This window comes from Pantherophis guttatus, chromosome 1 (genome assembly GCF_059756535.1).
Source record: "Pantherophis guttatus breed Tessera chromosome 1, ASM5975653v1, whole genome shotgun sequence".
Lineage (NCBI taxonomy): Eukaryota > Metazoa > Chordata > Lepidosauria > Squamata > Colubridae > Pantherophis > Pantherophis guttatus.
In genome coordinates this window covers 306,210,771-306,224,618 of record NC_142063.1, presented here as the reverse complement: position 1 = coordinate 306,224,618, position 13,848 = coordinate 306,210,771, and the positions used below count along the sequence as shown (strand labels likewise).

General features: G+C 38.8%; 1 protein-coding gene across 1 annotated transcript in view; it reads left to right on the top strand.

The window, feature by feature from the left end:
* PTK7 (protein tyrosine kinase 7 (inactive)) overlaps positions 1 to 11,825 on the top strand; it is a 78,751-nt gene extending 66,926 nt beyond the window's left edge. The window contains exons 15-20 of the mRNA XM_034427606.3: positions 817 to 972; positions 3,162 to 3,394; positions 4,505 to 4,585; positions 8,027 to 8,178; positions 8,276 to 8,454; positions 10,465 to 11,825. Coding sequence (XP_034283497.2) covers positions 817 to 972; positions 3,162 to 3,394; positions 4,505 to 4,585; positions 8,027 to 8,178; positions 8,276 to 8,454; positions 10,465 to 10,625 — 962 coding nt within the window. The 3' untranslated portion in view covers positions 10,626 to 11,825. The remainder of the gene's footprint in view (positions 1 to 816; positions 973 to 3,161; positions 3,395 to 4,504; positions 4,586 to 8,026; positions 8,179 to 8,275; positions 8,455 to 10,464) is intronic.
* The last annotated feature ends 2,023 nt before the right edge of the window (positions 11,826 to 13,848 follow it).

Genomic DNA, 13,848 nt, shown 5'->3' with positions numbered 1-13,848 from the left:
ATTGCACGGCTCAGCTGGGCAATGGGGGGGAGGGGGCAGGATTTTTGCTACCGGTTCTCCGAACCACCTGCCTCCATCGCTACTGGATCAGGGGATCCGGTCCAAACCAGGAGCATTTCATCCCTGCTCCCAAGCTCCATTTTCGGCTTAGACAACCTCCTGCAACCCTCTGCCAGGGAAAAGGGAGCTGGCAGAGGCACCATGGGCCAGTCTTTCACTGTTTCCAGGGCAGCCCTGTGGGCCAGATCTAAGCACCCTGTGGGCCGGATCCAACTCCCGGGCTTTGAGCTTGACACCCTTGACCTATGTGATCTTAATAAAGATTAAGAAACATATTAACATATTAAAATAAACTTTTGTGGATGTCATCAGAGATCTGAAATGAACTGAAGAAGTAGTGGCTATATCCACTGATGGTATCCAAGTTGGTGGTCGAGGTGGATTAAAGAATGAAGCAGAGTGGTAGGCAACCTGGTGCCTGTAGGTACCAGTGTACTTACCCCCAGGCACATTTCTTGCTCCCTGCTAGACTTCCTGTTCTATTTGACCTTTAAGTTAAATTTAAAATGAAAAGGAAGCTTCAGTGCTGGAAAATATAGCACTAACCTCTAACATAATTATTTATAGGAATGTTTTAGGACCCACAAAGATCAGGTTTCTCTGAAATCTGTCTTAGCTTTTAATGCTCTACATTTTACAATCAATACTTTGTTTCAGGAGGATCATTAGCATGGAGCTTTTAAATTCCAAACATATGACACATCCTGGGAAGACTTTGGCTTAACATTTTTTTAAAAAAAAAACCTTTTCTTTCAGGGGGTACTTTGCTGCAAAATGGACAGACTACTGCTGAGATCCAAGAAGAGGTGGCTCTGACAAATATTGGCAGCAGCTCTGCAATCAACAAGAGGCACAGTACTAGTGATAAAATGCACTTTTCTCGGTCTAGCCTGCAGACAATCACTCCTCTGGGTATGCTGTATAGCAGTCATTCTACTTCATATTTGCTTGCAGTACACATTCTGACGTCTCTTCTCCTGTTCCCAGCAATCCAGAATGTACTGTGATCTTAAATGAGATCTCTATGGCTTTTTCCGCACTCCTCTAAATTTTTTCCATCATCAGTTCTGTAACACCCTTGGGTGTATCCCAGTTCTATACTTTTATCAAATTATTTAAATGTATATGCAAATGAAATCAATTGTCCTGGCCATGCTTCATTAAATTATGCATAGCTATATCATGGACATAATTTTGGAGGGACATTTCTCCTGTATGAGACAAAATGGAAAATGCCTTCTATTGTGCTCACTGTTGGAAGAGTTTCAATTTATATTAAAAATCTCTAGTTACTTTAGAGTTGTTGTACCAATTACTTAATGCCACAACATAGATTTTCATTTTGTATTCTTCAGGCAGCTTTTGGAAAGTGTCTTTGCCTTGTAGGTAGTTAGGTATTGACTGCTTAATCTAAGCAGAGCTTAATCCCTAAATTTCCATGGGACTATAGAGGGTAGTCAAAAAATACCAAACAGAGAAGTGATCTGTAGTAATTTAAGTTGTACATATTTAGGTCTGGTTAGATTCTGGTTTATAATTAAGCATAAGAACTGGGAGTTATGTCAAATATACCACGGAAGAGATGGCATCTTAGAAGGAAATTAAAGATATATAATGGGTGGTACACTCAAATATTGGAAGATGTTGTTTCAAACATTCAGGACACTAACAGACAGAAGGCAGCCAAGTTTTGTGGCACTTTTTAAATTTCTTGCTGAAATAAGGCTTAACATATAAATGTTGATCTTTAAATACCTTCCCACCCCGAGCACTTAGTTTTCCCACTCATTACCAAGCACTCTGGGTAGCATTGATTCCTTCAAATTCAAATCAGTCTTATTCTATTTCAGTAATTGCCGCCAAATACTGTTTCATAGTTTGCCATAATTTTTCTTTAAACATCTATATATTTTCCATTTGGAAACATTTCAAATATAGCTGTCCAGTTAGTCACTACTTTATAGCAATGTATTATATCCTCACTGTCAATTGATTCTTATTTCTGCCTTGCATTCATTATTAGATGGCAGAGTCATTTTAACAATATAGTCATTATAATTGGACTCAAACTTCAACTTTTGAAAGTGTAATCACTACTTATGCATTATTCTTTCTTATACATTACATTACTATCTTTTATCTAGATATATTAATCTATATTATAGTGTCTGTGCTACTCTATTCTTCCAAATGATCATTTAATTACCTTATATAAATTACCTTACTATTATTTATCTGCATGATAGTCCTCAATTTATAAAATTTCCCTCACTAAACAGTACAGCCATAAAACGTAATAGCATTGCTTAGATGCCACAGTCATAAATGCCAAAACAATGAGTCAGTAAGGAAGCTGAGGAAGTTGCAAATTCTAGGAGCAAGGGGATAGCTGGAGGTGTGTGCAGAATCAGAGAGGGTACAGGACAGGGGTTGTGTGGGTTGGGGAGGCTAGTGGAGGGTGCAGGAGAGGCACTGTGTGGATCAGGATAGGTGTGAGGGTATGCATGATAGGCCAGAACTCTGAGAACTGGTCGTAGCCAACACTCATTCAATGCTGTCACTGATTTCAAAGAGTTATTGAAGCAATTGAGAACTACCGGTATTATTATATGATTTTATAGCTCATTTTATTCTAGTCAGTTTCTGTGCTATATAGGCTGCATTGATGTCCAGCAACTTAAACGTCACTTCTTTTGATTTGCTGGTCAGTGAGTGAAATCAGATGACTGACTGATTGACCAACATTTCTATTCCTCTGAGTAACATCACCAGACACACTTCCTATAGCCAACAGAAACAAAAAACAATTTAAGAGGTTGCGCTTCTCCTAAAACATCAAATGTATAGCCAATGGGTTCTCCTAGGTCCACTTTTGTCATTAGAAACACAAATATCTTTGTGTCATCAAAAACTATCTATGACCCGCAATGGCTAAATGGGGGGCAGGTGAAGTAGGTGTCTGCATCGTACTCTCTCGGCCAACTCTGAAGTTTTCTTTGGAGCCCATGGCCTCAAATTTTTCAACATTATCCAAATCTATAATGTACTGTATTCTGTGTGTAGTATAGAGATGATTAGCCAGCTGCTCTCCCTTTTTTCAGGGAAAGGTGAATTTGGAGATGTTTTCCTGGCTAAGGCAAAAGGCATTGAGGACAATGACACTGAAGTGCTTGTTTTAGTCAAGAGTCTTCAGTCAAGGGATGAACAACTACAGTTGGCCTTCAGGCAAGAATCTGAGATGTTTGGCAAACTGAACCACAGCAACGTGCTGCGATTGCTTGGCTTATGCAGGGAAACAGAGCCTCACTACATGATCTTGGAATATGTAGATTTGGTAAGAAATCTAATCAAATATTCAATTGCTGTATGTGTGTGGGAGGGTTTGTTTCTTTTTTAATAATAAGTATACAAGGTTGAAGTGGTATACACTTTATTTACTCTTATGAGAAGTCCTGTTGATTGAAATACAATAATGGATGCAGAGCTGTTGAGTAAACCTGTGTCAGTTTTGCTGTGGCTAATGAGCTGATTATGCTTTTTTTCTGTTCACTTTGGAGACAAAAGCCAACAGGTTTATATGGAAATTCCACCCCTTTAGATCGGAGGCTGAAGAAGCTGGTCACTGGAAAGGGACTTCTATATTGAATATTTATTTATTTCTCAATTTCAATTCACTCAGGCAATTTACAGCAAAAACATAAAAACATTCATGATGAGGAACAATAACACATCTATAGTACCACAGGTCAAACAATAGCAATACCACTTAGACTTATATACAGCTTCACAGTACTTCACAACCCTCTCTAAGTAGTTTACAGAGTCAGCATATACAACATTCAAACATCCCTGGTAAGCTTAGAAACACAATATTTTAAAATTTAAGACATGAACCAGTAACAAAAAAAACATGATAGTATCTATTCTGTAGGGAGCTCTATGGAATAGCTCTATATGTAGTTGTTTCCTGAATCTTGACTGGGCTAGGATAATTGAGTAGGGAAAGCTGGATGTCTCTATGGCCCTATTTCAGAAAGATACATTTACACCCAGAAGTCTCCAAATCAGGATCCTTGGTCACAAATACAGAGTTTTTAATGATGAATGCTGATCTATTCCCCCATCCTCAGTCCTGGCTTCAAAGTTGTTGATGAATCCAAAATCTGGGAGAAGCAGATCGCTAATAAGGCAACATTGTCTTCGCCCAACTGGGTCTTGAGAATGCATGCTAACTCTGCCTGCTGATCCACTACTGTATACTGAATACTGTATGAACGTGGTGTTATTGCAGATAATCCTGGTATTTATTATTAGCATCTTAAAATTACTTTATATGATCAAAAGAGAATAAGAGATTTATAAGATGAATTGGTCTGACTTCTTTTTGTCTCGGTATACGTTTGAATAGTTCTGAAGATTTCCTTTCTGATTTCTTTTCTGCTAGGGAGATCTGAAGCAGTTCCTGAGGATTTCCAGAACTAAAGATGAGAACCTCAAGCCCCAGCCCATTAGCACAAAACATAAGGTAAAATGGTACAATTGGAGAGTTAATAGTGTCTGAATCTAAAGAAGGCTGTAATTGTAGAGAAAGGAGTGAGTTAATTTGAAAGAGTCAATAATTATATCATCCAATTTGTTACGGCATTTAGGCTGCTGTGCAGGTGGCCTTATCTTCAATGTTGTTGCTAGGCTTATTTAAAAACAAGCCTGCATGTTGATTTTTTTAATACAGAAAGTTGTTTAGAGATAGATTCTGGCAAATTGTAGATCACAAATGCACAATTTGCAAGCCATTGTGGATCTTGATGATCTGTTCTAACAACCATCTATTAGCGATCTAAGATATATTCATTTGTTTCTTCATTTAAAAAATAAAGCATATGGCCTTCCACCTGAAAGCACAACTCTGGAAAGCTCACAACAATAATGAAATTACAAACCATAAACATAAAAAATAAAAAACCAAAAAATATCAGTGCCGCAATAATCTCCTAGGATGTCGCAGCAACTATCCGTAGGCTCCAATCACTCTAGCTCACTGCCTGGGTGAAGAGCCTGGTCTGATGGCCTTCTAGATGTCTAAAAGGATGGGGTCAGCTGAATTGTTGGCAGAAGGATGTTCCACAAGGCTGAGGCAGCTATGGAAAAGACATGCTTTTTAGGCCCCTCTATATGGCAACATTTCAGGGGAGGGACCTTGACTTGTACCTACCTTAGTCAAACTGGTGGGACAGGCAGATACTTTAAGTCCTGAAAATAGCCTGGTCTTATGCCAAGTAGGCCTTTAAAGGAGATAACAAGCACTTTGAATTGCATCCCGCAAAAAACTGTGAGCCAGTGCAGCTTGTACTACAGTGGTGTAATGTGAGCAAACCTAGAGGTGCTTAACACTGCACATACTGTTGTATTCTAGATCAATTGTGGCTTCTGAATAGTCTTCCAAGGGAAGCCTTACGTTCAGCACATGGAAGCAATCCATGTGATTATATGGCACGAGTGACCATCAGCAAGACCTTCTGGTCCACGAAAAGGGAGGACTTTATAGGTCACTAAACAACCCATTTCAGAGATATTTACTTATCTAACAGATAAACAGACTGACCACAGATGTAGAAGAGAAATTGGCCAAGTCAGGGGAGGAGTCAAATGGGCACTTTGTCTAGAACTTACACAAGTTCAAGGGGATAAAGTCTAACCCCCTCTCTTGAGTGCCATTGAACCTTAACTAGTCTCAGTGCAAATCATTAGTCTGAGTAAATTTTTCTGTATAGGCTTGAGCAATAAAAAGCTAATTGAACTCTTAAAGTGGGGGGTCTGGTTGTTTGCACCTGACAGTAGGCAGGCAAAAAGCACCGGGGGTGGGAATGACTTATGACTTCCCACCAGCTTCCTCATTGACTTTCTGTGTAAGAATTGGCAGGGAGCATCAGAAATCATGGTCATGAGATTAGAGCTGACCGTGGCGGCTCAGTAGTGTTGCAGGGGCCACAACATTGCCAATAGAACTGGTCTGAAAATCCTTGAAATTTCAGTTCCACTGAAGTAATGAGTCCTAGGTTTTGGACACATTCTTTAAGTTAGTCATTTGAGGTACATTGACTCAAAAATGTTGCTCTATGATGCACCATTTTATCCAATTGAATGTTACAAACAGACAAGAGTGTTTTAATACTATATAGATTTACCAGTATTTTGAATTGATAACCAAAGCAACTTGGAGACCAGAGGTGTAATGTAAACCGGAGGCTCCAGTTGGTCCAGAATGTGGCCGCGCAGGTTGTTACGGGAGCTTCCCGTTACTCCCATGTTACACCTCTCTTGCGCGAGCTACACTGGTTACCGGTGGTTCTTTGGATCCGCTTCAAGGTGCTGGTACTTACCTATAAAGCCCTACATGGCATGGGCCCGGGGTACCTGCAGGATAACCTTCTGCCTGTCTCCCACCGCCCAGTGCGCTCACATAGGACTGCCCTCTGCCGGGTGCCATCGCCCAGCAATGTCGGCTGGTGGCGCCCAGGATGAGGGTGTTCTCTGTGGGCGCACCGACCCAGGGCAGCATATAAGTATACTAACTAACTAACTAACTAACTAACTAACTAACTAACTAACTAACTAAATAAGCAAGCAAGCAAGCAAGCAAGCAAGCAAGCAAGCAAGCAAGCAAGCAAGCAAGCAAGCAAGCAAGCAAGCAAGCAAGCAAGCAAGCAAGCAAGCAAGCAAGCAAGCTGATCAAGGAGCATGCATAACTGTTCTCATGGCTGTATTTTGCACCAGTTATAGCTTCTGGATTCTTCAAGAGCAGTTCTATGTAGAACATGTTACAGCAATCTATTTGAGAGATGACTAGAACATGAGTGATCAACAGTACAATCTCCCAGTCCAGGAATGGGCACAACTGGTGCACTACACAAAGTTATGAAAAGTCATCTGGCCATGGCTACCACCTGGAGATGAGTCCAAAAGGACACCCTGATTGCACATTTAATTATACTTTAATTAATTGTAACTGTAATGTAATTTTAGAATTATAATGCAATTACAATTACAGCTCTTTTTCCTAAATTTCATTTGAAGGAAAAATGCATTTAAAATATATATATATATATTTAAAAACTTACATGTATATGTATCATCTGGAGTATTCACCTGAATAGATTTGCTTTAGGTCTAAAATACCACTCTGCAGAAATAAGGGTTATTAAAAGAAATAAGAGTCTGCAGTTAATATTTCATTGGTGTTGTGTCCTTTCTAAATTGGCCCAAAGCCTGGAAGGGCAACTTAAGTGCTGCCTGGAAGAACACTTAATATTTGGGAGAAGGTTGACTGCATAAATAAAACTAGCCTGTTCTTGGTTCAGAGATAAATTTCCTGTTTTTAAAACTTTGTTGAACCTCATATACTACAGTTTTGTTTCCTGCCTCTAAATCAGTGGTGAAATCTAAATTTTTTTACTACCGGTTCTGTGGGCGTGGCTTGGTGGGTGTGGTGTGGCTTGGTGGGTGTGGCAGGGGAAGGATACTGCAAAATCTCCATTCCCTCTCCACTCCTGGGGGAAGGATACTGCAAAATCTCCATTCCCTCCCCACTCCTGGGGGAAGGATATTGCAAAATCTCCATTCCCACCCCACTCTGGGGCCAGCCAGAGGTGGTATTTGCCAGTTCTCCTAACTGCTCAAAATTTCCGCTACTGGTTCTCCAGAACCTGTCAGAACCTGTTGGATTTCACCCCTGCTCTAAATGGTAAAAAATTGTGCCACCATTGATGCTGGTCAGAGGGGGGCTCCAGGGACTGCAAAGAAGGGACTTGGGGGATACTTATAGCAATAGGATACTCATTCCTGTTCTAAGAAATTTTGCAAAACAGGAAATGCCTGCCCTTTATTCTTCCTCCTCCTGGCTGGTTCAGAGAACACTTAGCTTCACATAGGATGCTTACTATGCCTTTATGCATCTGGTATTTTTCAGTTATCGTTCTGCTGCCAAGTGGCACTGGGAATGGAACATCTCTCCAATAGCAGGTTTGTTCACAAAGACTTGGCATCTCGGAACTGCCTGGTCAGTGCGCAAAGGCAGGTGAAGGTGGCAAAACTAAGTCTCAGCAAAGATGTTTACAACAGGTAAGATTGCTTCGATCTCTCTTAGCGGATGCTCCAAAGGCCATGTTTAGAAGATTTGGACAGAGCTGATTTATCCTTTGCTTTTCTCCATGTTCAGCGAATATTATCACTATCACCAAGCCTGGATTCCACTTCGTTGGATGCCCCCTGAAGCTGTCTTGGAGGATGAATTCTCCACAAAATCTGATGTGTGGTCCTTCGGGGTGGTCATGTGGGAAATATTTACATTGGGGGAATTGCCACATTCATCATTGGTGAATGAAGAGGTGTTAGCAGGTATGTGAACCCTTATCAAGTTTTTCCTTATCTAGTGAAATGTATATGAACTGGAGCAACACTGGGTTGTTCTAAAACAGCTTCTTTATTAAGTGGCTCTCCTACTATAAAAGAAGTAAAGGAAGGCTGGAAGAAGCTGCTTAGTCTGGTGTTCCACTTGGTTTCAGATGATGATTGAACCTGAAACATTTAGCTAAAACATAGAATAATAGAGTTGGAGGGGACCTTGGAAGTCTTCTAGTCCAACCCCCTACTGTTAAGTATTAATAACTCAATTGATAATTAATAAAATGCTTGAAATCAATCGGATGCATGCTTGATTAATTGATCTTCCAATTCTTGTTAATATAAATCTATATACTACTAAAGATCAGTTCTATAACTGGGTGAAACTGTGCGCATTGGGCAACAATTTTTGAATCATGTTAGCTCAAAGGAGCTAATTTACAGAATATGTCCAAAACATGAAACCCATGACTCCCAGGGAATTGAAATTTGCCAAATTTTATAATTTTTTTATGATGTAAAAATCATAATAAAATGTTGTATGACTTTATACAAAATGTCACAAAGCATTTCATGTGGTAAATGATGTTTGACTGCTATGCAATTCAAAGCAAATACATCTTTGAATATCTCCCTGAATTTTAAGAACTTTTCCAGTGAAGGCAATATATTGTGTAACGCATTGTAAGCCGCCCTGAGTCTCCGGAGAAGGGCAGCATATAAATCGAACCAATAAATAAATATATAAATAAATATTAGAAGCTCTGCCATTGTAGAAGGCCTTAAGGAATCTGGCAAGGAAATATCTCTAAAATAATGACCCAGTGGATCATAGGTTGTGTAGTATTTATTAAAAACTGCAAATAAGAAAAGGAAAAAAAAATCCTGTGAGGTGCAGGCATGTATTCCTTGATGAATGCGGGGAAAAAACAGAGCCTTCTCTTAGATGATGTCTATTTCAACATTTGCTTACATCTTATATTAAAAAGAGTGCCCACTTCTTTTCTCACATACGCATTTAGTCAGAGTGATAGCCCTCATAATTCTGCTTATAACCCGTGACTCTAATTAGGAATTATTAGCATACTTTCAAGTCCAAATTTTATTTTTACAAGTTGTTTTTATAGAGTAAATAAAGTAATAATCATATTTTTTTTATAAAATAGGAACTTGATGATAAATGTCTATATCATGCCTATATCACATGATATGTTTTGGGAGGGTTAGAAAAAAATAAAACAGCCAGAAGAAAAAAGTTGAACTGTTCTAAGCCTCTGACTTCATGAGTTTGTCACAGAACTACAGCTGATTAATAAACAAATCTTTGAAAGCTTTATATTACTGCCAAAGCAAGCAAGTTAATTCATATCCATATTGAATTATTTATATTTTATAACATATGCAACCTATTTTATAGGTTGGATGGTACTTGAAAACTAATGCAAAATGTAACAGCTGCTTATCGGTTGGAACTGTTTCCCAGAGGTGAATAGCAGTACCTCTTGTTGGAAGAGTAGGGATTTTTCTTATGGTTGGAAGAACTGAAATCAGACTCCGCTTGGAAAAAGATTGATGTGCAGCTATGCATATTATTTATCCTCGCTCTTACTACTGGTGAAGGAAACATGTTCAGCTTACTGGACAGTTGTGCTACTGTTGTACTTTATTTAATAAAGAGATTTTATTACAATCTCTTCAATACAATTTCAGACAGGATGGAAAAAGAGGAAAGATGAATGGGATGGAAATGGAAGAGAGAGTTGACTGAAAGATAGTATTGTTCCTCATATCATTTTGATTTGAGAAATCTTCTAAAACACACAGATCTATTTATACAGAAAATGGATATTTAAAAAATAAAAATTATCAAAAAAATTATCTAAGCTGCTGCTTGAAGGCAAATAATTCAGGAGCTGTACTGTTCCTCAAAAGTTGATCATATGTGCATCCTACAAAAAACTGGGAGGGCAGTTCTTACCCCGTGCTTTCTTTTTCTCTGTTTAGGTTTACAGTCTGGGAAAATGAAGCTTCCCCATCCAGAGGGTTGTCCCTCCAAATGTTACAAGTTGATGCAGCGCTGTTGGGCTCAAAGCCCAAAGGACCGCCCATCTTTCAGCGAAATTGCTAACATGCTTGGAGAAAGCCCATCAGAAAGCAAGGCCTGAATAGGAAATGCCCACCCTATTCAGAGGTTGGATTGGGCTGAAATCACATTTTGGTGTTTCGACTGTTACAGATTCTCAATGGGACCTAACAGAACCAAAAGGGACCAAGAACTTTTACACTAGTGGATGAAGGCTGTGGATGTTTTCTTGATCCGAGATGTCTTCACCAGGCTGTGTTCTCTGTGCCTGGCCAGGCTGCATTCCTCCAGGGTCTACCTCTGATTTCCACAGGACTAGATAAAAACATCTTAGAAATGAAGGGAATGCTGGGAATGTCCGTCTTAGGATAATTTCACAAGGAAAGCCTGTAACAAGTTTTTGGGACTTCTCTGTCTTGGCACATTTAACCTTTTATTTACTTTTCAAATCCTTTCATGGAAAAGCACAGACAAGTTACTTCTGGGAAAGGGTTTTGGTTTGGGGGTGGGGGTGAGAGTTGGGGCGGGGCTAGGGAAGGGCACATGCAAAGAATCATGCTGCTCAGTCATTAATATTTTTTGGCAGGAGGCATTGAGACAGCAACAGGGAAACAAAACTTGACAACGCCTGTTGTCGCTTTTATAATTTTTGCAGTATCTGGCCAGATCTTGTGAAGCAACCAAAAGTAGTGCTATGCACAATAGCAGCCCCATTCCAAGCTCATCAATTTTTTGATCCTGCAATCGTTTCTCACTTGACTGGAATCAGAAAGGTCTGGAGTGCAATTATTTTCATCTTGAAGAGATCCAGTGACTTTTCCTTGATCATATCCCTGCAAAGGAGATAAGGAGAATCTTTCTTAAGACAAGGAGGAACCTGATATTTATTGAACAATGCTTGATTTCTCCTGGTACTGTCAAGTCTGTCAGGCCTTCTGCTGCCTCCTTACATACCCAGAAAAAAAGCAACAAACACTAAGTGCCTGGCATATGAAGGAGACTTTCAGTAGCTTTCCTGATTATCTAATGCCGCTTTTTTATATGATTCTTTTCGGCAATGTTTGTTTTTCTTACTTTTTTAAAGAAATGTTGACACTTTGCAGCCTAAGTAATTCTTTTATATGCATATACATATATATATATATATATTATTGGAATTGCAGCCTAGAGTCAGTTTAGCGTCAGTTGCTTGAGCAGAGGAGTAGAACAGCCAAGAGGTTTTTTTTTAATAAAATAAAATAAAATACACTGCTTGCAATAAAGAGTCCCTCTCGAACATAAATTGCAATCTGTGTTTCTTTTCTGTTTCTCTGAATAAAACCATCCAGAAAGGATTGTGAGATACAAGCAACAAATGCTATCATATGAAGGTTGCATGGACAGTCATAAAGCAATTTTACTTCATATTCTTCTGAAACGCTTTTACTCATTGAATTTATCTCATGTTTTTACATTGTCTGGGTTGATTCATGACTAATGCTATGTCATTATTCATATGTCATAATGAATAGAAAACAGCCCAAACTCATGGCTGAGCATTACTTGTGAACTTAGCAGTTATTTCTAAACTCTTGTAATTGGGTCTTTGGTCGAGATCATGTTATTCTTGAGATATAGCATCTGAGTTTCATCATATAGCATATTCTCCCAATCCTGATTTGATAATTTAATATACAATGGGAATCTTCCCCCAAACAGGCTAATCCCATTACAGCTCTTTCCCAATACATCACCATGATTAGTCTAACAAACTCAGACCTCATCTGTTTGAATTTAAGAAACCTAAAAAAAAAATAGTGTTTGTTTTGTAATTAATAACTTGGAGATAAGCCATACAGCACCGAATGTAATGTAATGTTTCTCAAACTTGGCAACTTGAAGACTGGTGGACCAACTCCCAGAATCCCCCAGCCAGCCTTGAAGGCTGGGAAGACTGCCCATCTTCAAATTGCCAAGATTGAAAAGCACTGCTATATTGCATAAAAATCATGTTATATAATTAATTCTTGTGGGGTGTAATATTTATACAGTGACCATATTTTCATGGAAAAAATAAAGGACAAACCTGAAAAAGAAATAAATCTAAAAAAAATTTATAAGCATTAAAAAAAAGTTTGTTTATAGCCTTTATAAAGGAAAATTCAAAAGCCAAATGAAGAAAAAACTTATGAAAACATGTATTCTAATTTTAAAAAATGTAAAGTCAAGTAGTATTTGTAAATTTATTTTAAAAACAATTCAGTTTCACACGAACGTGAATAACTAAGCATTAAGTGGTACCATTTGTATAGTAAAAGTTCAATAACCAAAATAAAGGATAAAAGTGAGTTTTTGAATAAGAAATTTGAAGGACAGCTTTCTGAAATAAAAGATTGTCCTTTATAGTAAAGGATGTATGGTCACTGTAAATATCTAGGATCTGTATTCCAGAATAAAACAAAAAGTAAGCTATACAACTGTCAACTGCAATTTCTGAAGATTACCCAGAAGGACTGCATAATAAATTAATATTTATATACTGTATTACCAGATAAGCACACCAACACACTCAATGTGCATTGGAATAAAAGAAATGGCTGTTAGAAGGCCTCTGTTAAAACAGATTCCTTCAGCTCTTAGTAATCCCTGTCTAAATGCACACGTAGGATTGTGCTCTTGCACAGACTTTTTAAGAACCTAAATTTAAGATTGCAGCCCTTCAGAATCTCATGCACAAAAGCTCAATTCTGTTTTTCAGCCATGACAGCCATTTCCAGGTTTCTTTTACAATATTTTCTCTTGTGTTGCTGTTATTTCGCTATTCCATTCTCTCTAGTGTGCTGGCCTTTTTTTGAAGAAACACACAGACATGGTGAAAAATAATCTGCTGTGAATGACTAAAAACTCTTTCTTCTCTCCAAGTAGAGTATCAGGACTGAAAAACTCCAATCCGTTGAACCCAACTGTCAGTTGCCAGAATTCACATTAAAGCCAACATCCTACTTAAACAAATTCAGTGAAAAGGAATTTATCATCTGCTTCAATAATCAAACTACTTTTGCCACAGGATTTTTTTAAAAAAATAATCTAATGACCACAGGCACTGTAGCTCCCCCACCTCCCTATCTCCCCAACCCCCTATCCATGCCCTTCTGGCTATTCTGCACAGTGGCACTTGTCAGCAGCAGCTTCAGAGCTGGGCCTAAAGTAGAGGCCCAGGGCCCTTAGCTGTGTCAGTCAGTTGCCACTGCCACCAGGCATTGACTTCAGCCTCACTGCCACCACTGCCACTGAGAAATAACACATCAAACCCAATACCACAGCCA